Source organism: Rhincodon typus, chromosome 25, assembly GCF_021869965.1.
Source record: "Rhincodon typus isolate 14 chromosome 25, sRhiTyp1.1, whole genome shotgun sequence".
NCBI classification, from domain to species: domain Eukaryota; kingdom Metazoa; phylum Chordata; class Chondrichthyes; order Orectolobiformes; family Rhincodontidae; genus Rhincodon; species Rhincodon typus.
In genome coordinates, this window is record NC_063356.1 from 7,747,197 (window position 1) to 7,773,970 (window position 26,774).

Consider the following 26,774-nt stretch of genomic DNA (forward strand, 5'->3'; position numbering starts at 1 on the left):
ATTCACCATCTGATGTGTTTCAATCTCAGAAATCGATGGGCAGTAAGGGCTGCAGTCTTCCATCATTTCCTGATCAGTCACCTCAATGCATGTTCATGCCATTGGCAGTGAACCTTGAAAATCTCACTTGATTTCTGAAATGATTTCAAGGTGATCAGCACAGGAAACCGTGGAGAGCAAGCTAAGAGGAGGGAGGATGCCATTCTGTTGTCTACCAAACAGTGAGATCATGGCTGATTTATACTCAAACTGCATTGAATACCCCACCCATATCCTTTTATATCTCCACCTGGTAAAGATACTTCCGATTGGACACTTTTGATTAAAACAGCAACTACTGTTTTCTTCAGGAAATTGCACACTTCCAATTAACTGCTGCTTGGAGAAGTCTTTTGTGACATTGCACCTTGTTCATTCACAAGATGTGGGTATCACTGGCTGAGCCCGGTATTTATTGTGAATCCTTGAGAAGGTGGTGGTGAGCTGCTTTCTTCAACTGCTGCAGTGCATTTTCATAGGTACATCCACAATGCCATTGGAGAAAGAATTCCAGGATTTGGACCCAGCGACACTGAAGGAATGGCAGTTTATTTCCAAGTCAGGATGGTGAGGGGCTTGCAGTGGTTACTTGCAGGGGGTGGTATTCCCTGGTATCTGCTGTCCTTGTCCTTCTAGATGAAAGTGGTCATGGTTCTACCTAACCAGTCTTAGTGAATTTTTGCGGAGCATCTTGTAGATAGTCCACACTGTTGCCACTAAGCATCGGTGGTAGAAGGAGCGGATGTGGTGTTAATCAAGTGGGTTGCTTTGTCCTGAATGGTGTTGCGTTTCTTGAGCTTTGCTGGAGCTGTGCTCATCCAGGCAAGTGGGTATAGTCAATGCCTGCCATTTGTGTGACTTATTATTTTCTGCTTGTCAGTCCACATGTGGATATAGTCCAGGTTCTTGGTGCTTTTGAACATGGATTGCTTTAGTATCTGAGAAGTTGCAAATGGTGCTGAGCATTGTGCAAAAATGGCCAAACATCCCCACTTCTGACCTTATGATGAAGGGAAGGTCAATCTTGAAGCAGCTGAAGATGTTTGGGCCTAGGACACTACCCTGAGGAACTCCTGCAGAAATGTCCTGGAGCTGAGATGACTGACCTCCAACAACCACAACCATCTTCCTATCTGCCAGGTATGACTCCAATCAGTGGAGAGTTGTCCTTGATTCAAACTAACTGCAGTTTTGCTAGGGTTCTTTGATGACACACTCAGTCAAATGCTGCCTTAATGTCAAGAGCAGTCACTCTTCCCAACTCACCTCTGAAATCCAATGCTTTTGTCCATTTGTTAGTCACTAGACTATTCGGTTTGCTAATTTCTTTTCAGGAAAGGAAGCTGTTTTCTTTATATGGTCTAGTCTCCATGTTTCTGCAACCCACAGCAATGTGGCTGACTCTTAAATGCCTATGGGGGAATTTGTAGAGCCTCTTCTTTCAGTGAGTTGTTTAATTGTCCACTACCATTCACGACTGGATGCGGCAGTACTGAAGAGCTTAGACCTGATGTGTTGGATGTGGAATTGCTTCACTCAATCACTTACATGCTGCTTATGCTGTTTGGCAGCAAGTACTGTGTTTGTTAGGTTCACCAGATTAACATCATAGGTAGGCCTGGTGTGGGTCTTGACATGGCCTCCTGTACTTCTCATTGAACTAGTGTTGATCCCCTGATAATGGTAGAGTGGGGGATATGGTGGGCCATAAAGTTACAGATTGTGTTGGGATATGATTCTGTTGCTGCAGTGATCTATAATGTATCATGGATGCCCATGTTGCTAGATCTGTTTGAAGTCTATTGTGATGTTACTGCCGTACCACACAATGGAGGGTACTGTCAATGTGAAAACAACCTGAATGATTAGGCTCTGATTCTCAGGTTATGTCTTGTCATAGGCTCTGATTCTCAGATTATGTCTTGTCATAGACTCCTTCACCACACAGAAAACCTCTCCTTATCTACCCTATCAATTTCTCAAACACATGGAAGTTACTTCTTAATTGTTTGTATTCTAGAGTAGTCAGCTGAAAACCTGAATATCATTGGGTTTCACTTATAAGGAAATACGCATTGTAAATAACTATTTCAAAAATAAATAACGCTTTCAGTAATGGCAAACTCTAAATGAATCCTCATCATTTTATTCACATGCATCATCTGTTTCCTCAGGGCGGTGAGTCCTACAGCCTTCAGCTGATGATAAGCCCCAAATAACCAGGGCAAATGAGATGGTTGTTTCATAGAAACAAAAAATACTGGAGAAACTCAGCAGGTCTGGCACCATCTGCGGTGGGAGAAACAAAGTTAATGTTTTGAGTCCAATGGCTTTGCTTCTGAAGTTCCAAACAGTCAATGGACTGGAAGCATTAACTCTATCTCTCTCTGCAGATCATACAATCCCTACAGTGTGGAAGCAGGCCATTTGGCCCATCAAGTCCTCACCAACCCTCTGATGAGCATCTCCCCCAGGCCCAACCCCCTACCCTATCCCTGCATTTCCCATGGCTAATCCACCTAGCCTGCACATCTTTGGACTGTGGGAGGAAACCGGAACACCTGGAGGAAACCCACACAGACACGAGGAAAATGTGCAAACTCCAGACAGTTGCCTGAGGCTGGAATTGAACCGGGGTCCCTGGTGCTGTGAGGCAGCAGGGCTAACCACTGAGCCACCGTGTTGACCGATACTGCCAGACCTCTTGAGTTCCTCCAGCATTTTCAGGTTTTATGTCAGATTTTCATAATCAACAGAACTTTTTTTTTAAATTTAACCTATTTTTCTATCAACCTGTTCAGAGATGTTATTACACACTTCTGGAGCAGATGGGACTTGAACCTGAGCCTCCTGTTCCAGGAGTAGGGATACTACCACTTCACCATATTTTGCTTTTATTAAAATAGCTGTTCTTTCCTCTCTTATTTAAAAAAATCACTTGTTGTGCGTTCCTAATAGCCCTTGAGATGAATCTTTTTGATAAATCTTGTCAATCGTGCTCAAGGATATTAACGCCTGGAACAGCAGCTAAAACAGTTATGGATAACAGTGTGGAGTTGGAGGAACACAGCAGGGCAGGCAGAATCAGAGGAGCAGGAAAGCCGATGTTTCGGGTTGGGACCCTTCTTCAGAAACCATCTGAAGAAAGCATTTCTGAAGAAGGGTCCCAACCTGAAACGTCAACTTTCCTGCTGCTCTGATGCTGCCTGGCCAGCTGCGTTCCTCCAACTCCACACTGTGTTAGTGTTATCTCTGACTCCAGCAACTGCAGCTCTTGCTATCTCAAACAGTTATGGTGTGGTTTCATTGAAGATAGAACCACTCTCTCTATTACGCAGTCCCAAAAAGGCATCTTGTTCTCACTCATATTGACTCGTCCTTACTGCACCTTTTGTTTTAAACATATTAATTTACTTCAGTTGGTGGACGGCTGGTTTGCTATAGAGTGATGCCAACAGCATTGTTCAATTCCCACACTAGCTGAGGTTACCATAAAAGCCCCACCTTCTCAATCTCTTCCCCCTCAAGTTAAACCACCACCAGTCGCCTCTCTCTCTAATGAGAGAGCAGCCCTTTATAATCTTTACTGATGTTCTTACTGGGCAATTGGGACTATTTTGATGTTGGATGTTTGCTGGGCTCAAGCGATCTCACGTCATGTTAAAGTTGACTGGTGGAAGAGTGAAGCTCCCTTTGTTTAGCCTCAAAACCGTGCTTTTGAAAAAGCATCCTTTACACTGTCCCTTTTCTCTATTCTTAAAACAACAAGTATCAACAGTCCCCAACGGGGCACTGCAACAGAATCAACATAAGGTTAACGGAAGTTATCAAGTCAAAAATAACATTGTGCGATATGATGATGATGATGATGATGTACACCAACCCCAATGGTGCCTATTGGCCTCTAAAGGCCTGTATTGTGCCAACAGACACTGCACACTGCCTCTCTAAGGAGTGTGGACGTGACTGCAGAAAAGAAGCAGGTAATCAGACACAATGATCTCCTTCACTCCCTGGACCTATCAATGGCCACTTTGGCCGAGCCCTGGAGAATGCCCTCTGAACTGCCCACCCCTCCCCGTACGGGATACCCATAGATCAGGAGCATGGGCTGAAGTGCAACCAGAAGTTTAAGAGCAGCCCCTTCAAAGAAACTAAAGAGGGGAGTTGCAAACGAAAATATTCAAGATTAAATGCGAGAATTTGCTTCCTTGCCTAGGCCACACTGTTTGTCCCCAAACATCTTTGACAATCAACTTATCGCAAAGTAGTGCTGATTTCAGGACCCATGCACAACAGGAGCTTGATTGAAGTAGTTCAATCCCATCTCACACAGGAATTACAGCTGACCACAGGATTGCCAACTCTGATTAGATATTTCCTTAAGTTTTAATCATAGTCTCCCCCGCCTCCAATCTCCCCAACCAGTCAAACAGCCATTTCTCATACCTCCAATTTATTCATTGGTAATAAAAATGTTTCCAAAGAAAAGCGAAGCATTTTTTTTTTTAACTTATCCCCCTATGCTTTTCTCTCATGTTTGTCCCTGGAGACTCCAGCAGAGACAGAAAGGGATTTTCATTCCAAAAGTCGGAATGTGGAGTTTGAAAGGCAAAAACATCCCACGCCTAATCCATCAATTCCAGATTCACGTGGCTTCACGGAGTAGGATTGTTAGTCAGTGCTGACAGTGCAAATTTCTCTGGTGTAGATTTGCAACAATTAAGGATATCCAGCCCCAACTCAATCCAATTGGAATCACTTTGGCAAGAGGCAACTATATTCCATTAGATGGGATCAAATTTCAACCCAAACCCCAGTGAAAGGCCAGTAACTGGTTTCTGGCATATCGGGAAACAAAAACTGCACGCAATATTCCAAGCCAGCCTTCAAAGACCATTTGCCTTAATCCATCCACCTGAAAAGACAGCCAGAGTCTCAGTTCATCTTCTCATGTGAAAGACAGAGCATATTCAACAATGCAGCACTCCCTCTGTACCAGGTCCATCCAGATTTTTATTTCTGGAGTGATACGGAAACCCCAAAGTTCCTTCAGAATCGAGAGCACTACTGACTGAGACACAGCTGACAGTGACGGGGTAGAATGTTCGAAAGTAATAATAAAATGATGATCACTGCCAGAATCTATCATTCCATTTTAAACAACATTGTGAAAAGTTTAATGTACATGAGCATATGAAGAGGTCTAATTACTTGCCCAAATAACTTCAAGATGTTTGAAAGAATTTCTATAAGCAAATTTTAGATAGCGACTGTATTACTCTTCAGAAGAAACTAAGACTATAAGATATAGGAGCATAATTAGGCCATATGGCCAGTTGAGTCTCCTCTGCCATGTGATCATGGCTGATATGTTTCTGAACCCTATTCTCCTGTTTTCTCCCTGTAACCACTGATCCCCTTATCAATCAAGAATCTATTTTTCTCTATCTTAAATACATATAATGACTTTGCCTCCACAGCCCTCTACGGCAATGAATTCCACAGATTAACTATCCTTCCGTCTCATCTCAGTTCTAAAGGATCTTTCTTCAGTCTGAGGCTGCTCCCTCGGGTCCTAGTCTCTGCTACTAGTGGAAACATCTTCTCCATATTCACGCCATATAGGCCTTTCAGTATACCGTAAGGTTCAATCTGACTCACCCTCCATATTCTAAACTCCATCGAGTACAGACTCAGAGTTCACAACCGCTCCTCATATGACAAGCTCTTCATCATCGGGATCATTCTTGTAAACCTCCGCAGTATCCATTCCAACATCCTTAGATACATGACTTAAAACTGCTCACAATATTCCAAATGCCATAGTCTTATACATCCCCAGCAGTACTTCCCTGCTCTTGTATTCTAGTCCTCTTGAAATGAATGCTGACATTGCATTTGCCTTCCTACCCACCACCTGAACCTGCATATTAACCTTAAGAGAATCCAGAACTTGGACCCTAAGCCCCTTTATGCTTCAGATTTCCAAAGCCTTTCCCCGCTTAGAAAATCGTCTATGGCTCTATTCTCCCTACCAACGTGCATAACATCACATTTTCCTACATTGTATTCCATCTGCCACTTTATTGCCCACTTTTCTAGCCTGTCCAAGTACTTCTGCAGGCACCCCCCCACAACCCCACTTCTTTAACACTACCTGTACCTCCACCTATCTTTGTGTCATCTTCAAACTTAGCAATCATTTCGAGTTCAGCTCAAGGCCGTTAATAAGATCATATGAAACATCGGTCCGATTGGCCATTTATTCCTATCCCACCATTCAATAAGATCATAGTGCATCATCGATTTTAAGTCCAGTTCCTGCCCTATCCCCATATCTGCAATTCTCTGAGTAGCAGCGTTCCCTCTAAGCTGTGTTTGCATGTAACCGTTCTGAGGTTTTGTGCGCACTCCTCAGTTTCGGAAGTCACTGCCGCACAATGACCTAAGAGGTCTGTGCACTGAAATAAAAATGAGAGGCAGTATTAATTAATATCTAAAAAACCTGTCAAGCTCTTCCTGAATATATTCTAGAATTGAACGTCTACAGATCCTTGGGGGAGAGAAAAATCAAGAAATGACTTCAGAGCCTTACAACCAGTGAAGCACTGTCGAAGCGTAGTCACTAGTGTCATGTAGGAAACTCACATCAACTTTGTGCACAGCAAGCAGCCAAAAACAGCTATACTGTAATGACCAGATAGTCCATCCTTTCGATGTTGATTGATAAATAAATGCCGTGTGCCAAAGATTCACAATGAAACTGCCACTTCAATGAAACAAAACAGAAGCTGAAGAAACAAGGAGGAATCTGGACTGGCTCAGAATCTCAAAGTTCTGTGCAGTTCTGATGTCACATGCCTTTAATGTTTCCAAAGCCACTTTAAATAAATCCTGAATGTACAATCCAAACCCTTTCTACTCAATATCCTCTTGTTCAATGTTAATTTTCGATTGGCTTTAGTTTCTTTTCCCATGTTAGTTCCTCTCTATGGATGGCAAGAGAGGCAATTACCAACTCTTCAGGATTGGCTGGAATCTTTGGGATCTAAAGATTAAACACTTAGACATCACTTCAAGTAAAACACATGAAGGAAAATCATTTTGGAAAAGTATGTTTTTTTTCCTATTTGCTTTGAACATTTTTCTTTCTTTTTATTCTTTCACAGGCTGTGAGGTTCGCTGACTGACAAATTAACACCTTACTGAGATGAGGAGAAATATTTTCGCCCAGAGATTGGGGAGCCTGTGGGATTCTCTGCCACAGAAAGTGGTTGAGGCCAAAACGTTGAACGTTTTCAAAATGGAGTTCGATATAGTTCTTAGGGCTAAAGGGATCAAAGGGCAAGGGGAGAAAATGGGAACAGTCATAATCATATTGAATGATAGAACAGGTTTGAATGGCTGAATGGCCTACTCCTGCTCCTATTTCCTATGCTTTCCCCAGTAGCATCTCAAATGACATCAAATCAGTTGGTGTAGACAAGATTTTTCTCATCTCTTTGACAGTACTAGTGACTACCAGGTCCATAACACTATAAGAAACAGGAATAGGACTAAATGTTCAGGCCCTCAAGCTTTCTCTGCCATTATTAGGATCATGGCTGATTGACAGTCCTCATGTCCACATTCCTGCCCTTTTCCCGTACTCCTTGAATTCCTGACGGATTACGATTCTATCTATCTCAGTCTTAAATATACACAAGCACTCTGCTCCCACAAGGTGTCTATGACAAGGTGTTCCAAAGATGCTCAACTCTCAGAGAAGAAATTCCTCCTCAGCTCGGTCTTAAATTGGCCACTTAATTCTGAGACTATGCCCTCTGGTCCCAGACCCTCCCATGAGGCAACATTTACCCTGTCAAGCCCCTTCAGAATTCTGTATGTTTCAATGAAGTGACTACTTCCTTACTCATCCTGACCATCCAGGGCTGACTGGCTTGCATTTTTGACCAATCATTTTGGGGATCGACAAATTAATAAAATCCAAATTTGGGGGTTGTCCTACATGCTGCCCTTACATTCACACATCTGCTGCAGTGACCTCCCATGAGTTCAAATCCCACCACGAGAATCTGTAAAAATGATTTATGGTAATTTCAAGGGCTGGCAGCAAAAAAACTTGATTAATGCAATAAGCTGATTGGTTTACTGATGCCTTTCAGAGAAGGGTCCTAGCCTTCTAGCTAGTGAAGATAATATGTAACTCAGTAATCTGACACGGTACTTTTGTTATTCCTTCATAGGATGTGGGTGTCACTAACAAAGCCAGGATTTATTGGCCATCCTCACTATCATGAGGACAGTGAAGATGAGTTACTTCCTTGAACCGCTGTAGTCCATGTCGTTTATGCAAAGCACTCTCCACACAGTTGGGACTGGCCTGTAAATATTGCATTGTCCACATTCAAAACATAGAGATATACAACCCCATTACTTCAAAGGTTTGAGACCAATAGCCCTGTTCTGCTCCACAACACTGTTTGTCTCCTTATGCCTCTCAAATGTCACTGACTATACAGGCTACATGCATCCTCTGAATTATCAGAATATACACAGAGAATGTTGGAGAAACTCAGCAGATCTGGCAGCATCTGTGGAGCGAGAAACAGGGTTAACATTTTGAGCCTTGTATGACTCTTCTTCAGAACTAAAAGGGGTTGGGAAATGATTTTTGTTATACTTCTGACAGACACAGAGGAGGAGCAAGGGAACAGACTGTCTGCAGACCCAGACTGATGTGCTGAAGAGAAGCTGTAAACTCAAGAAGAGTTTCTGCAATATTCTCCATGTTCATTTCAGATTTCCAATAACTGCAGTGTTTCACTTTTACTCTGAATTCCTGACAATATCTTCCATGCATTCATCCTGATACTCAGAGGGTCTTTAAATCCATCTGGTCAGTCATTTCTTCGACTTGCTTTGTAACTCTATTCTGACACCTGAATATTTTTGTTTCCTCCCTCAATCCCTGCTGCACTTTGTACCTTCTCCCCAGGGAATACATTACACAGTGGAATAAAAACCGAAACCAGAATAATTTCGGTTAGATCTCAGATTGATTCAAGGCTATTGCATGAGATAGAAGCATTTGTGGACCATTTCCATTCATGAGTTGGAAGCACTACACAAATGCACCATATTCCCGAAAGTTCTCCTGCGTATTTTCCATCAGATACAGCTCTCAGGGTTTCACTGCAGTCTGGGACATTAGGTTAAAACACAGTTCGGTTGAGTAAGGGATTAGAGGGTTAAAACACATGAAGTTCTCCAGAAGGCGCCATAACTCACCACTAGACAATTCAGTTTCATTCAGAATAGTTGGCACTGATTCATAACTGGTATCCACTGTAACAAATAAAACAACATGAGCGTGCAAAACTAGGCAGGAGAACTGTGGGATCAGGGAGAGGGGAGAGGGGACTAAATGGAAAAGAGAGGGCCCAGACAAGTGTCTGCAAGCAAGTTACGGGGATGAGGGTCACGCAGGGTTAAAGGAGTGTATGGTAGAGTAGACAGTAGGTTTCACAGACAAAATGATAGAAAGAATGGGCACAAAGGGGAAGGGGGAAGGGGAAGGGGGAGGAGAGGGAAATAGTGAGAAGCATTTCAAGTACCGAAAAATATTCAAGGAGAGTTGAGGAGAGGAGGTTGTGTCCGGTAAAGGAGGGCAAGATATGAAATGAAGAAAATAGAAATGCATTGGAAAAAGCAACTGCTCAGCAATACATTACTGATCAGTGAGCTGAATATCAAATACCAAAACACAGGTCACATTGAAACGGAACAGGTTAGCGGCAATGTTTCAGGACGTGTGATTAAAAACTGTATTAAAAAAACTCAAAACAGCAGCGTGACTGAGCAAAGCTAGCTTCTTGACAAAGAATTCAGATTAAATGATGAGGAACGCATCCCAAATCTTTCAGGGAAGGTTGGCAGAGGTGAATGTAGAATGAGTCTTCTGTCTTTAAAAGATTTGAAGGGAAACCAATTCAGAGAATTGTGGGAGGGAGTTTGAAGAAAGCATCTCCCCGACAACACCCCATCACCAGCCCACCCTGCACTATGGTGAACCCTTCCCTGATGTGACAAGTAATGTTTCATTTGATCCAGCCTTCTACCTATTCTAGATAAGAGGAAGCTTCAATCAAAACTCTATGCAAAAAATCTAAAGATACATAATAGAACGTAGACCTTCCAGTTACACAGTTGCCTCTTGATGAAGTTGGGTAGTGGATAATGTTCAGTATCTTGAGGATCAACAATGGGTTAATTGAAAATGGACAAAAGGTTGAGTGTTTCAAATACTATCCTTTGCACATTTCAGTTCTTCTGATTGGTGCAAACTTTCTCTACATGTTTTATTTTTCCAGAGTTCCCGGCGATCTTCTCCCTAAGTCACAGTGGGAAAATCCCTGAGGAAATTCCTGACAGCTATGTTTTGGCTCAGGAACAAGAAGGAGCTAGGAATTGCTAGACCTTCTGCAACTCACAACAACGAAGTACATGGATGGGGTTGCATCTGCTAGAATTCCACACAATAGCGGGAATAGAAAGAGGTTCAAAGTGTTCAAAATCTAAAGAACTGCAACGAGGTCACTCCACTGAAAGCCTCCTGTAAGGTTAATGGATTTCATCGTTCGAAGTTCATATAATGAAGTCAATGGAAAATGATTTGGTGCGTTTGTATTCTTTTTCAATGGGGAACGAACAGAAAATGGTTTAACCATTGAAACTTAATAAAATGAAAATGAATACAAGCTGTGCACAAGGTTCCAGCTGTAAATGTTAAGAAATATTGTTTAGATAACTCGTTATGTTGCTTATACAAGTTATATTTACATAGTGCCTTTACTGGCGTAAAACATCCAAGGCACCTTGTAGGAGGAATATAAAACAAAAATGATGCTGAACCAGAAAAGACAAGATTAGGTCACATGACCAAAAGTTTGGTAAAAGAAGTTACTTCAAGGAGTAACTTAAAAGGAGAAGAGTGAGAGAGTGAGAGAAACAGGGAGCTGTTGTGAGGGTATGCTGGGGCTTGGCAAACCATCAATGGTGGATCGACTAAAATTGGGGATGCTCAGCAGGGTAGAACAGGAGGAGGTAAGTTATGTCAGACGGTTATGAAGCTGGAGAGATTACAGACATAGGCAGAGGCGAAGCCATGGAGGAATTTGATGACGTGTAAGGATTTTAGAATCGAGATTTACGTAGCCGGTGGCTCAGAAAGCGTGCGAGTGTTGATAGTAGTGGTGGGGAGAGGGTGGAATTAAGCAGATCGGGCTTGCTGCAAGCTAAGGCATGGGCTGCAACATTTTGGAATAAACTTGAGTTTACGAAGGATGGAGTTGGGCGGGGGTGCAGATAATAGTGGGTTGGATCAGTTAAGTTTTGGAGCAACAAAGAGGTGATGAGAATTTCAGCAGCAGACGGACTGGGACCTGGGGCTGAAGCTGAGCGGGAATAAGGAATTGGAAATAGTCAGTCTTAGCGATGAGGCAAATGTGGGGTCAGAGTTTACCTGAGGGTCAAACGCAATGGCTGTAGCAGACTAAATTACTAACTGCTGGCTAATGTGCCACACCAATAACACAAAACTAAATGGCACTACTTTATGTTCAAGCTTAAAAAAATGTCAAGCATTCTGATTGCAAATTCTAGGCTGAAAGGGACAGTGGGTCATACGCAAACAGACCATGTGAGTCCAACAATTGGAAATTTATTATTTTGGAATTACTCACTGTGATCAAGAGATTTAAAGCTTTTTAGTTTATCTCCTCAAAATAAGTAGGAAGTGTGATCCCTTTGAAGTTCTGACCCAGATCTACTCAAAACAAACATTCACTGACCACTGGGTTACTGCATTCATTGCTGTGGGGGATTAAGACCTAGGGAGCCTCTCCTTGAAAACATGAATTGGAGAAACATTACCGGAGCTATGTTGTGTCAATAAACTGTGCCACATCAGCAAAGAGAGAGCTGGCATTTTCTTGTAAGTTCAGCAACTAATGGTCAACTGGGTTTGGCAGTAATGATGGTAGTGGGGCAACTTCAGGTTGGTTCCCTAGGTTGACAATGCATCTGCATTGTATGCCAGGGACATACCAACTACAGGTGAACAAGATGGGAGCAGCAGGAGTCTTTGTGCTGTTACCATGTGAATCTATTTATGTTGGAATCAACACCAAAGGAAAGGGGGTATGTGGACATTTGTGCCTTTTTGCCTGAAATTTGAAATAATTCTGCCACCTACTCCTGAAACATCTGCATCACACTAGTTTCAAGGGTTCAATCTAAAACCTCTGGTCAAATAAATCATTCTCTCATCATCTGCCTGGATAGTTCGAGTAAGCATACTGTTCAATAACTGTGCTTGAATAAAGCTGATCCTGTCCTCACAAATCCTTCCTGCTGCAGGTCACTGAATTAGTGAACACGAGTGGGAATCCAGGCGGATTTTTATTTCTCTCTCATCTAGCCTGAGATTCACTAACTCCCACAACTACTGCCTTGACTGAGATCAATCCGGTGATTTAGAATGGCGATTCAGTCACTAAGCTGTGTTCTGTTCTTGAGCGGCGAAGCATTCATTGAACAGTTCCAGTGACAGAAGCTTTTTGGATTCCCTGTTTTAAAGCCTGGACAGCGTTGTTGAGATTTTACAGATAAATGGTGCACGCAATCATGAATTAATGCAGGGCAGATGGAGGCTAGGGCTTTGTTCCCACGCCAGCTCTTTGAAAAAGCTATCAATTAGCCCCATTCCCCTGACACTTCTAGGGAGCCCTGCAAATCTCTCCCCACTTCTGGTGTTTATTCCATTCTCTTATGAGTATTATCACTGAATTTGTTTCTGCTGGCTTTTCAAGCAGTGGATTCCAAATAGTGCACATTCATTGCATTAACATGTCTCTCCTCATCAACCTCTCTGGTTCTTGTACAAACTACCTTAAATCTGAGTTCTTTACTCACCGAACATTCTGCTTATCAAAAGATTCCACATTGGAACATTGCAATAGAAATGCGCCATTTGGCCTATTGAGCCTGCTCCACCATTCAGATAGATCATGATCGATCATTTGCCTCCACACTGCTTCCCTACACGACCTCCTGTCCCTTAATATCATTAGACTCCATTCTCTATTTCTCTTAAATATGCTCAATGATTGAACTTCTGCAGCCTTCTAGTATTCACCACATTCTGACTGAAGAAATTCCTCCTCATCTCAGAATCAGTTTTTATTTTCAAATATTCAATCATGGGACGTGGGTTCCTCTGGCTGGGTTACCATTTATTGTCTATCCCCATTTTTTCCCAGAGAAGGTGGTGGTGAACTACCTTCTTGAACCACTGCGGTCCAAGTACTGTAGTGAAACAATGTTGCTAGGGAGGGAGTTCCAGGATTTTGATCCAGTGACACTGAAGGAACAATAATACATTTCCAAGTCAGGATGGCATGTGGTTTGAAGGGGAACTTGCAGATGGTCACATATCTACTGCCGTAGTGACCTACCGTAATCCTGAGATTACGTCCTTTTATTTAATCTAACAAAACCTTTAACGATTTTGAACACCTCCCAACTCTCCCCATAACCTTCTCAAACTGTAACTGGACAGCGTAGCTAGGGTGAAACTGTACCCTCTCATAAAATGAAAGGGCACAGATTTAAAGTGATTTGCGAAAGTGGCAAACACGGAAGGAAAAGAAACTTTTAACCCAAGTAGTTAAGATTTGGAATGCACTGTGGAAGTGGGGTGGAGGTATTCATGAGGGAGTAAGGTATTATCTGAACAGAAACAATATGCAAGGGGAAAAATCAAGAGAGTGACAGAATGCTCATTTGGAGAGCCAGTGGGGATAGGATGAGCTGACTGGCGTCCTTGTATACTGTAACAATTCTGTGACTCTATGAACTGTCCTGGTGTCCCAATATAATTGATGTCCCTCATCCCTGGTATCAGTCTAGTAGATCTCTAGGGTGGCACATTGGTCAGCACTACTGCCTCACAGTGCTAGGAATCAGGGTTCAATTCCACCCTTGGGTCTCTGTGTGGGTTTGCTCCAGTTTCCTCCTGTAGTCCAAAGATGTACAGGTCAGGCGCATTGCCCATATTGAGCAGGGATATGCAGGCTAGGTGGATTAGCCATGATTAATATGGGGATAGGGTAGGTCTGGATGGGATCATCTTTGGAGGGTCAGTATGGGCCAAATGGCCTGCTTCCACACCGTAGGGCTCAAATGAAATCCTCTGCACTTTCTCTGATGAAAATATTAACCCCCTAAAACTGTGCATTTGTGCACCATTGAAAATAACTTTATCTGCAATCTCTATCAGAAATGTTTAGGCTGTGATTGTGAGCAGTATGCTCTATAGATGAGAAACTAGAGAACAGTTCAAATTTGCTTGCTGAAAACACCTCTTCACTGTGCCTGAAATTCCTGTGGCCCTGTACCACAAGGTGTTGCTGGGGTAGGGGTTCCTTGGCATCATATTCTTCAAGTTCAACTCATCCTCAGCAAGTGTGAAAGATACATCATTAAATATTGATCTACAACTGTCTACCCTTTGGTGCCCAGTGAACAGTATTGTGAGTGAAAGCTGTTAGAGGAGGAGGTAGAGGGTGGTCCCTTGATACTTACTGGTCATCACCTTGATGGTGATTGGGTTTTTCTGTTGAATGGTGTGTGTGAAGAGGAACCGGGCATTACAGATGTAATCAAAGCGAGCATCGCTACGCATCACATTGGAGAAGTACAGGTCTCCGTTCAGGCCCTGAGACACACGTTTATTCTGAGGGATCGATTCCATCACTAAAAAGAGACAAGAGATCTTAACTTCAGGAAAGGTACTCCATGTCCTCATATTTTATATACCAATATAATTTTATCTTTGCAACCTAGCTATTTCCAAATACTTATTAAAGTCATACAGTCATATAGCGCTGAAACAGACCCTTCGGCCCAACCAGTCCATGCTGACCATAATCCCAACCTAAACTAGTCCCACCTGCCTGCGCTTGGCCCATATCGTTCCAAACCTTTCCTATTCATGTACTTATCCAAATGTTTTTTAAATGTTGTAACTGTAGCCACATCCACCACTTCCTCAGGAAGTTCGTTCCACACACGGACCACTCTCTGTGTAAAAAAAAATTGCCCCTAATATTTTTAAAAAATCTTTCACTGCTCACCATAAAAATATTGCCACTAATTTTGAAATCCCCCATCCCAGGGAAAAGACACCTGCCATTCACCTTATCTATACCCCTCATTTCTGCAATATAGTTATCTCCCCAGGAACTCCATAAGTACAGTATGGCCCCACCCTCTTCTGCCCACTCCAAGTCCCACACAATACTGTTGGATGGAGTTGCCCGAGTGACTAAAACAAGTAACATTCTTTGATATGTTTCTCATTATTCACTGTACATTCCTGCTGCTGATCTCTGCTAAAAGGTTCAGGCTATGTCCCTCCTGTAGTTCAGCATTCTCCGCTGCAGGTTAGTACAGGGCCCTCACCACAGCTCCTTCCTCCTGGTGCACGCACTCGAGTTCCACACCTTGTGATACATGCTCATTTTGGCTACTTTTATGCCACTCTAAAATGGGCATAATACCACAGAAGTTGGAGGTTGTAGATGCTTTTTTTAGAGGTGGCATTAACTGGACAAAGGATGGAAGCAGGTTATCAGTTCCCCCATCCTGACCAGGTGAAAATCCAGGCCACAGTGTTCAATTGTTCAATTGAGCTGTGTTTGATTATGCAAGTCTGATAGCTGATCTATGCTCACCGTACTTGATTGATTAAGCCTGGGTATAGACTCAGAGCTGAAGCAAGTGAAGAAGCTACTAGAAGTTAGAGCTGGCATTAACACGAGTACAGAGATTTAGTGAGTGCAGAGATTTATAGCACATAAGCAGCTGTGCAATTACAAATGATTATCTCCTCGAGATTGAAAAATATAAAATATACAGCAGGAATGGCAGTCAAAGCAACAGGAAGCGAGTGAAATAATCTTGGCCACTAGCATTGAACACAATTGTGGTGAATTGAAAGCATGTTTTGCATTGATATTAAATGTGCTCTAGGTTCAATGTGGTGTCGTACCAGCATTTATTATAGACAATGAGCATCTTTTGCATCATTGATGAAGACCAACTTGACTCTTTTGTTTTATTAATTTGTGGGTCATGGGCATTGTTGGCTGGGCCAGCATTTATTGCCCGTCCCTAGTTGCCCTTTGAGAAGGTGATGGTGAGCTGCCTTCTTGAACCACTGCAGTCCACATGTTGTAGGTAAACCCACAATGCCCTTAAGGAGGGAATTCCAGGATTTTAACCCAGTGACAGTGATGGAACAGTGATATATTTCCAAGTCAGGATGGTGAGTGGCTTGGAGGGGAACCTGCAGGGGGTGGTATTCCCATGTATCTGCTGTCCTTGTCCTTCTAGATGGAAGTGGTCATGGGTTTGGAAGGTACTGTCTAAGGATCTTTGGTGAATTTCTGCAGTGCATCTTGTAGATAGTACACACTGCTGCTACTGAGCGTCGGTGGTGGACGGAGTGGATGCTTGTGGATGTGGATATTGTCTTAAAGAGACAAGAGAGGAAACAAGAAGGAGGCAGAGAGCTGAAGAAAGATAGTCTGACATACCAAGCCCTGAAAACATAAGATAATCAATGAACTAAATAAATGGTTATGTGATGCTCGTGTTTATTGTTAGTTGATCTACATTTGATTGTATTAGCCTGTTGTTCATTGATTGAGGTATTTCTAAACAACTTGTTCAGAGATGTTATTACACACATCTGCAGCAGCTAGGATTTGAAGCTGGGCCAACTGGCTCAGAGATAAGGACATTAGCACTGCACCACACAGTCCCTCCTGTTCATTAACTTTTATTTTATATATCCAGGTGTACTCTTGCACACAACTGTGTATGTTTTTTTTCCATGACCAAATCACCTGTGGTTTTATTTTCATCTATTACCTACCACCAGTAAAACACTCATGTTTTTCAATTTATTAAGTTACACACAAATCCCATTAAGGGCAATGCAGACCCCGCAAAGGTGAGGAAGAGGGAGGGAGCTCAATCAAAATGGAATTGGAAGGGGAAAGACCTGCATTGTTATAGCACCTTTCTGTTCTAGATAGTTTCCCAATCAACCTGTTTTGACATACCTCTGGAGTAGGTAGAACTTGAAACTAGGCCTCCTGGATCAGAGGTAGGGACACCACCATTGTGTCGCAAAAGCCCTCCTGCTTTCACTCGCTTTCTTTCTTAAAAACTTTGGCCCTTCTTCTACAAAGATGCCTTTTGTCCAGCAAGATTCCATTCAACATCTCCTGCAATCCTCTCTCACCATCCCCAACCGCTGGCAGACCCCCTGGCAAACCGCTCAGATTCTTTTGCTCTTTTTCTGCCAGTGTTTTTTGAGACATTTTCTAACCAATTCATTCAGAGAAATTATTAAACACCTCTAGAGCAGGCAGGACTTGAACTCAGGACTCCTGGCTCAAAGGTAGGGACACTACACTGCTCCACAAGAGACCCCATTCATTGGCCTGTGTAATTGTCCTCAATCACTTAAAATTGTGGATGGAGCTAAAGGGTCAACTGACTGACTCCACATAAAGAGTAAATCGAAGGCAGAAGATTCCAGAAAAGATCGCGGTATTTCCTGAAACACCTGCAAGTTTGAAGATGTTAAAAGTTCTGCAAATAAACTTAGAAGAACTAAATTCATCTTCATATTTCTCGAAGAAAAATTAGAAAAACGATAGATACTGCAACCTGGTTGAAAGTTGGTGATGAGTCAACACCACAAGTGGTAATGAGGATACACAATATCGTTAATCCTAAGGAGTTAAATATTTACAGCATTTAAAAGCCTCAAGCAGCAACTTGGCCAAACTTACTGCTGTCCATCCAGAAGATGACGGGAGGGGGAAGTCCAGCAGGGGGTTGACATGGAAGAATCAACGGTGCTCCTTCCTGAACCTGGAAAGGGTCCAAGACCTCCTTACGCCAAAGCGGTGCTTCTACAGGTCACGCAGAACACAGAGAGACAGAGAGAGGGACTGTCAGTGATAGTGGATCACAACAAGTTCAGATGCATCCAGGAACAAACGGCAGTGGCTACAAACAAACTGCGAACCTTTGCTAGGAATCAAACATCTCTAGAGAGACAACCATGGGGGACGACAGCAGTAAGGGAGAAAGCAGCATAAGGGAAAAGGAGATAAAGTTGAAACACCATTGACAGGAACATTTACGAACATTCACAACCTGAGGCAGGAGGGAGGGATATTGGTAATGAAGATAAATCACAAAATTCTGGAAATACTGCAGTACTGACACCATCCGTGGAGATCAAAACAATGGGCTGGATTCATGGAGGCAATGCAGTTCTCCAGTTTCAGAGCCTCACATTGCCTCTTTAAGGGACACTTCACTGTGTTATGTGTCAATCGGGCAATTGCTGGACAGTGCCGAGTCTTTCCCAGGATGAAGGACCTGCAGGGGTGTGAAGCAGACCCTACTGAGAGCTGCTGGCCAATCAAAGGCTTCACTGCACAGGACACCCTCTGGCAAGTATTGTTACTGGATTCCCAAGCCATTGGAGCGATGGGGGGATTTGGAGAGGGTTCAACCGCAAAGGTAATCATTTGACTCCCAGCGAGACTCCTCCCAGATGCCGGGTCAAGTGCAGAGTGCCTTCGTACAAGTGGAACACCCATTTGTGACCCAACAGGGGGCCCAGGTGGCACGGCACAGATGTCTGCCTGTCCTGCTGCCCTCTGGTGGGTCTCTGGCCAACTGCTGCGTTACTTTCAGCAGTGACGGCATGAAATCCAAATGAAGGACTTCAGATTATGGGCCAATGGGAGCAGGAAGCTGTCCCTGAGCCTCCCGCTCATGATTTAATCCTGGTGGAGGCAGAATCCCCACTGGCCAGCCTCATAGATTCCCAACAGTGTGGAAGCAGGAGTTTCAGCCCATCAAGTCCACAATGACTCTCTGAGCAGCATCCCATCCAGACCCACCCTATCCCTGTAACCCTGCATTTCCCATGGCTAATCCACCTAACCAGCACATCCCTGTACACTATGTGCAATTTCCCATGGCTAATCCACCCAGCCTGCACATTCCTGGACATCAGAGGAGCTGAAACAGAGTGTGAGAAAGAGAGGGCCTGAAACAGAGTGCAAGAAACAGAGTGTAAGAAACAGAGTGCGATAAACAGAGTGCGAGAAACAGAGGGGCTGAAACAGAGTCTGAGAAATAGAGGGGCTGAAACAGAGGGGCTGAAACAGAGTGTAGTTTAGCATGGCCAATCCGCCTAACCTGCACACCTATGAACTATGGGAAGAAACCGAAGCAGCTGGCAGAAACCCACAAGACACGGGGAGAATGTGCAAACTCCACACAGACAGTCGCCCGAGGCTGGAATCAAACCCAGGTCCTTGACGCTCTGAGGCAGCAGTGCTAACCACTGAGCTATTGTACCATCCCCTGCCTGATTAAATGCTCCTCACCACAAAATCCAGCAAAGTGAAGGGCATTAGCTAACATCTCATCTTTCGGACCAATGGCTTTGTATCAGAACTGGGAAAGGTTTGAAATGGAGCAGGTTTTGAAAAAGCGAGGGAAATGTAATCTTGCATTTTCTCTCTTTATTTCAGATTTCCAGCCTCTGTGAAAACTCAGGGCTCATTGTCTTTTCTCTCTGTTGAGTTGGAAACTCAAAACAACCCTTGGCCAAACCAGTGAACCAGATGTGGACCTTGGAGAGCTCTTTAAAAGAGATAAAAAAAAAACTTCCCTTCCCAGACTGTCATTCATGCCTCTGGATTCCTAAAGAGCTTTATAACTGATGTAACACTTCCGAAGTATAGTCAGTTTATATTGTAGGAAATGTGGCAACTGACTTCTGCAAAGCAAGTTCCCACAAATAGCAATGTGAAAATGGCCAGATCATCTGTTTTAATGAGGTTGACTGAGCAAAAAGTATTAACCTGGATATTGGGATAGTGCTAGCTATAACTCACCTACATTCCTTTGAAATAAAGATGTGAATCTTTACATTTCGTGGAAACAGGGAAAGCGGGAGAGGTTTAAGGAGAGAGCTCCAGAGGAGCTGTGGATGGTTAGAAAAGAACAATTAATTCAAGAGGCCCCAGTCGGCTTAAGGAAAAAAACAGATGAGAGGACTTTTGCCAAGGCATGGTCAGAGAGTTCAGGGATGTGTTGGCAAGGTGAAAGATTTCAAGTTCAGGGAGATAATGAAGGATTGGGGTGATGGGCAACATTTAGAGCATATCCTTGATATCGTTGTATGTTATTAAGTCTCACATAGAGAATGTGGACAATACAGCATGGTCTCATTTGATCATGCAAGCCCATGCAATAGCCACCATTGCCAAGGACAACATCTGCTGCCAATTTCCTAGAATGGAGCATGTTGACAGGCCAATTCAGAGAGCAATTTGGATGGAGATTGGAGTGCCACATGGATGTGAATGGGCAAAGCTGCCAGATTTCTTTAATGAAAAGTGAACCGTTCATGTATTCACAGGATGCAGGTAGTCGCTGGAAAGTTAATCATTTATTGCCCAACCCTAATTGCCCTTGAACTAATTGGCTTGCTAGCCCATTTCAGAGGGCAGTCAAGAGTCAAACACATTGCTGTTTGTCTGGAGTCACATGTACGTCAGACCAGGTAAGGATGGAAGATTTCTTTCCATACGGTGAACCAGGTGAAATTTACAATAACAAATGGCAGTTTAATGGACATCATTTACTGTGACTAGCTTTTTAGTTCCAGATTTATTCATAAAATGTATTATTTTCTTTTTAAATTCCAGCAGTTCCTGTGATGGGATTTGAGCCCCTCCCTTATCCAGGACATTAAACCTGGGGTTTTGGATTACTGGTCAGGTAGCTTCATCATGACACTGCGATCTTCCCCGTTTAGTCTTACTGTTGCTCGCTCCTTTTTCTAAACTGAATTCAAATTGTCAAACATCCAAAGTGAGACTGAAGTTCACCTTCTCTGGATTATGAATCCAGAAACATCACCAAAACAAAAGTCCCACCCTGATACATTCTGTGCCAAAGAGAGTCACTATTTCAAACTGTAACAGATTCATCTTACTGGAGACTCGAAGGAATATTTTGTGGGAGAGTGCGGTTCCATAGTCATTTCTGGCTGAGCACTGGTATTCCCCCTCATAGTCCTCTGCCCGGCCACTGTAACGAAAGTCCATCGTGAGGGTCCCTGACCGCGATCGCATCGAAACTCTGGAATCTTTTGCGACATTGAAGAACTTTCCATTTCGAGTCCACGAGAAGCTGTTGAAACATCGTCAGCCAATTGGGGCACCATTAACCTGTCTTAACCAATTCATCCAGGACAAACATTACACTTCCCATCCTATTGAGAAATTTGCGGGTGTTAATCCCATTTGTCTGGGCTGATAAAGTCTTGAGGGCCTTACTCTAAACACGGAGATTTCTCCAAATGCAGGTGCTGATACATTTTTGAAGGCCTGGCCGCAGAAACGTGAACTTTCCTCGGGGAACCTTTACAAACACACATATGGAAATATGAAACAGGAGCAGGCGTAGGGACCCTCAAGCCTGCTCTACCATTCAAAACACAAGCAGATCAGTCATTATCTTTTGAATTCCACCTCCCAATCTAAATCCGATGACCTTTGGTGTATTTTCCAGTGTGTGGACCTCCAAAGGTCCATGCGCGACAGTGTCTTCCAGAACTAGAATTCCAATCAGCATGCACAAAACCGAGTGGTCATGCAGCTTGGAGAGATCTGGCTGGAGGGTTAATTATTTTAAGCATGTCTTCGGGCTCACTTCATTTCTCTATGGGGAATAGCTGGGGTATAACTGGGAGGTCATGGAATGATTCCTGGGTCAGCCTAACAAACTGCATTGGGAACGCTGCTTCTCAGAACAAGAGGTTCTGGTAAGGACTTGAATCTGGAACTCCTGGCCCAGAGGAAGGGATGCTACCCACTGCACCATAAGACATGCTGGGACCGCAACCATGCAAAATGTATGGGAATGATTTGGAGGAAGGAAGTGCCGTGCACTGTACTGTAGCCAAATTTGCAAATGACATAAAAATAGGTGGAAAGGCAAGTTGCGAGAGGGATGCAAACAGTTTACAGAGAGAACTGAAAGAACTGCTGATGCTGTAAATCAGAAACAAAACCAGAAATTTCTGGAAAAGCTCAGCATGTCTGGCAGCATCTGTGGAGAGAAATCAGAGTTAATGTTTCGGGTTGAGTGATTCTTTGGTTCTGGAGTTTACAGTGAATATTGATAGGTTAAGGAACGGGGCAAGAAGTTGGCAAATGAAGTAGAATATAAAGTTATTCATTTTGGAAGGGAGAACAAAAACACAGAGTCTTATTTAAATGGAGAAAACCTGCAGAAAGCTGCAACACAAAGGGACTTTGGGGGGGCTTTGTGCATGAAACACAGAAAGCTAGCACTTAGGGTGCAGCAGGTAATGAGGAAGGCTATTGGAATATTGGCCTTTATTTCAAGAGGGTTAGAGTGTAAGAGTAGGGAAGACTTATTGCAACTTGAAAAGGTGCTGGTGAGACTACATCTGGAGCACTGTGCACAGTTTTAGTCCTAAGAAAAGATATTATTTCATTAGAGGCAGTTCAGAGAAAGTTCACTTGGATGATTCTTGGTATGGAGGCTGGGAATCTACTCACTGGAGCTTAAAAGAATGAGAGGTGATCTCATTGAAATGTACAGGATTCTTAAAGGGCTTGACAGGGTAAATGCTGAGAGGATGTTTCCCCTCATGGGAGAGTCTAGGACCACAGGGCATAGTCTCAGAATAAAGTTGCACCATTTTAAGACTGAGATGAGGAGGTATTTCTTCTCTCAGACAGTTCAGAGTCTTTAGAATACTTTGCCACAGAGAGCTCTGGGGCAGAGTCCTTGTGTATATTTAAGGCTGAGGTAGGTAGATTCTTGATGATTCGGGGAATCAAGGGTTACAGGGAAAAGCAGGGAAGTGGACATGAGGAATGTCGGTCAGCCACGATCTTATTGAATGGTGGAGCAGGCTCTAGGGGCCGAATGGCCTACTCCTTTTCCTGTTTCTGATGGTCTTATGGAAGGTCAGTAACTAGAGGACTCAGATTTAAGGTGGAAAATGAGTGAGAAAGGTGCAATGAGGTGTTTTTTTTTAGCATAGTGAATTTTTGATCTGGAACTAACACCCTAAAAAGGTGGTGGAAGAGGATTATATAACAACACACAAACAGGAACTGGATGAGTACTTGAAAAGGAAATAATTTTCCAGTGTACAGCGAAAGACGAGGGGAGTGGCACTGATCAGTAGCAGGTTCAAAAAGTCAGCAGGGCACAAGGGGACAAATGGCCCTTTCAGCTGTGTTATTCAGGTGGGGTCAATTTCCTCTCGACATCACCTTCTCCGGTATTGTAACTTAGTCGGACTTTGAGCAGAAACCCTGCTCACATTGACAAGTTAGGTTTCCAAGTAAGAGATTGCCCTATTGGCCAATCGGGCTGCAGTACCTGGTTCCAAACACCAGGAGGTGCTAATTCCACATTGCTCAGAGATGGCCACCAGTGGACGATAGTGTTCATTGCAGCACACAGGACATGTCCCCAAATTCTGTGTCCCCCATTCCCCTCCATCCACCCCCTTCATCTCCTCATCCCAGGGTGATATTGCATTCCCCTCATGTCAATGTAAAGAAAGAATTACATACGCAGGAGTTGGGTTCCCCTTCCCTTCACAGTAAATAACAACGTTATCTCGTGGATCTACAATGTAATCCTTTGGACTCTGCTTGGTGATGGTTGGAGGCTGGGCCACTGCAAGAAACAAATAAAGACAAGAAATAATGATGATGATTAACATGTCAGTACTTACAGACAGAACAGCAGTGTAACCTCCTCTCTCTTCCCTCAACACCAAGTTGCTCTGTCAAATTGCTACTCGAGTTTGAAATTAAGACTCATCTCACTCTGTCCAGCTCGAGCATTTTTTTTTCTTCAGGTTAAGATGTGGAATTCATCTGTTCACTAGCATTTCCTCCTGCTTCGCAAAATTTAAAAAGTTAGCTAGTTGCTTTGTTTAGTTGGCTGGAAGGCTGCATGTGGTGCACAATGGCACTAATGGTGTGGGTTCAATCCTGTACAGCTCACGTACTTCATGGAGGACTGTCTCCTTGTCTTGCCCTGTATTTGAAATTAAGTAGCACCCGCCAAGCTATTGAACCACTTGTCTGTCTCCTTCTCAGAGAAAGATGTCTACGGACCCTCACGAACAATGGTTAATTAACAGCATTTTGCCTCATAAAAGCCTCTACTTTTCCAGACCCTCTCAGTCCTGAAGAAGAATCATATTGGACTCATGGAAACATAGAAAATAGGAGTGTCAGTAGGCCATTCAGTGTGATCATTGCTAATTTTTCAACTCAGTCCCCTCTTCCTGCTTTCTCCCTAATCCCTTTTATATAACTCGTGGAGTTGATAAAGGATGGTCAATGGACATGTTTTAATTGAACTTTCAGAAGACTTTCAATAATGATCCAGAGAAGAGATTAGCATGTAAAATTAAAGCACATGGTTTTAGAAGTAATGTGCTGACATGGATAGAGAACTACTTAATAAAAACCGAAAGAACTGCGGATGCTGTAAATCAGGAACAAAAACAGAAGTTGCTGGAAAAGCTCAGCAGGTCTGGCAGCATCTGTGAGAACAGAGTTCTGAGGGTCGCTGGACCTGAAACATTAACTCTGAATTTTTCTTCACAGATGCTGCCAGATGTGGTGAGCTTTTCCAGCAACTTCTGTTTTTGTTCGTGGATAGGGAACTGATTGGCAAACAGGAAACAAAGAGAGGGATTAAACTGGTCGTTTTCCAAGAGGCAGCTAGTGTCTGGTGGGCTAGCGCAGAGATCAGAGCTTGGACCCCAGCTATTCAAAATATACATTCATGATTTAGATGAGGAAACTAGATGTAATATCTCCAAGTTTGCAGGCAACACAAAGCTGGGTGGGAGGGTGAGCTGTGAGGACAATGCAGAGATGCTTCAGTGTGACTTGGAGAGGTTTATTGATTGGCCAAATGCTTGCAAATGAAGTATAATGAGGGTAAATGTGAGGTCATCTACTTTGGGAGCAAAAACAGAAGGCAGATTATTACCTGAATGGCAATAGATTGGGAAAGAAGAAAAGAACTAGGTGTCCTTGTGCACCAGTCACTGAAAGTAAGCAGTGCAGATGCCGTGGGCAGTGAAGAAGGCAAATGGTATGTTGGCCTTCATAGCAAGAGATTTTGAGTAAGGATATCTTGCTGCAATTGCTCAGTGCTTTGGTGAGACCACATCTGGAGTGCTGTGTACAGTTATATCCAGGTAAGGAGTCAAAATCCTAACTGTATCTCCCTCCACAGATGCAGCCAGACCTGCTGAGTTTCTTCAGTAATTTCTTAATGGGTATGTGTGCACACTGGAATGGTATGGTGACTGGGGCCACTGGAATGGTATCAAGAGAACAGGAAGGGAAAAGATAAGAGAAAGGGGAGAGTGAGGAGACAAACTGAAATTAACTTTCTCTACCTCCTTCGCCTAGTTCAAAATAGAAATAAAAGAGGAACTAATATCCACTCCAAGGGAAATGTATCCAGGCACTGTGACACTGCGTGTGTAGCAGCGCAGTTATAGATCCTGATGCTTTACTTCGAAGCAGCTTTTGATATCAAGAGCTCTATTAAATATGACACACAGACCATGCACATATAACACCATGGACTCTGAGTTAAGAGCAAGGAGACAAGCTGAAGAGAAAGGAGATCCAGGTTTAACCAGTGTACAGATGAATCCAGTAACACTGTGCATGGGAATGAGACTCAGCTGTAAACAAGCAGATGGACGGAATAGCAGATTGAAAGGGGACCCAGGTGATAGACATTGCCTGGCAGCAAATGTAGACAGAAGCAAATCCTCACAAGATCTCACTCAGCTTGACAGGCAGGAGTTAATGGAAGACATGAAAATGCACACAAGAGAGACCAAACAGCCTCATTCGGATTAAACACGGGATGTTAAACCCTCACTGAGATCAAGGACCAACTACAATAGGCACAGTTACAGCACCTCCCCCGGCTACAGTCTCATGCCATAAGCAGCCATCCGAATTTTACCTTTGTGATAATAAAGCCAGTCTTAAAGAGATTAATTCAGGATGCAATGATGCAGCAGCAAGCGTTCAACAAACTGGAACTCCCTGGAAATAGCTAAGATAAAGAAAAACGGCAGCCCAGGTTGTGGACTCAAATGTTTCGAGGAGATATCATTCCATCAAATGTGACCTGATGCTGAGTCCTCCAATGTTGACTCCAGGGCCAAAAGGTCAGGACACTGTCATGCCTCTACACAGTGGTCTTCAATATGATGTCAGCCATGGGCATTTGCCAGCACTCTGACCTCTGAGCCAGAAGGCAGTGGGTATAAACCTCACTCCAGAGACATGAACAGATAATCTAGGTTTAGACTTTGGTGCAGTACTGAGGGAGTGCCACCCTGTTGGAGGGTCAGTACTGAGGGAGTGCTGCACTGTCAGATGGTCAGTACTGAGAGAGCGCTGCACTGTTGGAGGGTCAGTACTGAGGGAGTGCCGCACTGTCGGAGGGTCAGTACT

General features: G+C 43.4%; 1 protein-coding gene across 1 annotated transcript in view; it reads right to left on the reverse strand.

Annotated features, from left to right (window-relative positions):
- nfasca (neurofascin homolog (chicken) a) overlaps nucleotides 1-26,774 on the reverse strand; it is a 126,624-nt gene that overhangs the window by 95,627 nt on the left and 4,223 nt on the right. The window contains exons 3-7 of the mRNA XM_048612000.1: nucleotides 23,838-23,943; nucleotides 21,212-21,408; nucleotides 17,973-18,095; nucleotides 14,689-14,859; nucleotides 9,334-9,390 (exon numbers count right to left, since the gene is read on the reverse strand). Coding sequence (XP_048467957.1) covers nucleotides 9,334-9,390; nucleotides 14,689-14,859; nucleotides 17,973-18,095; nucleotides 21,212-21,408; nucleotides 23,838-23,943 — 654 coding nt within the window. The remainder of the gene's footprint in view (nucleotides 1-9,333; nucleotides 9,391-14,688; nucleotides 14,860-17,972; nucleotides 18,096-21,211; nucleotides 21,409-23,837; nucleotides 23,944-26,774) is intronic.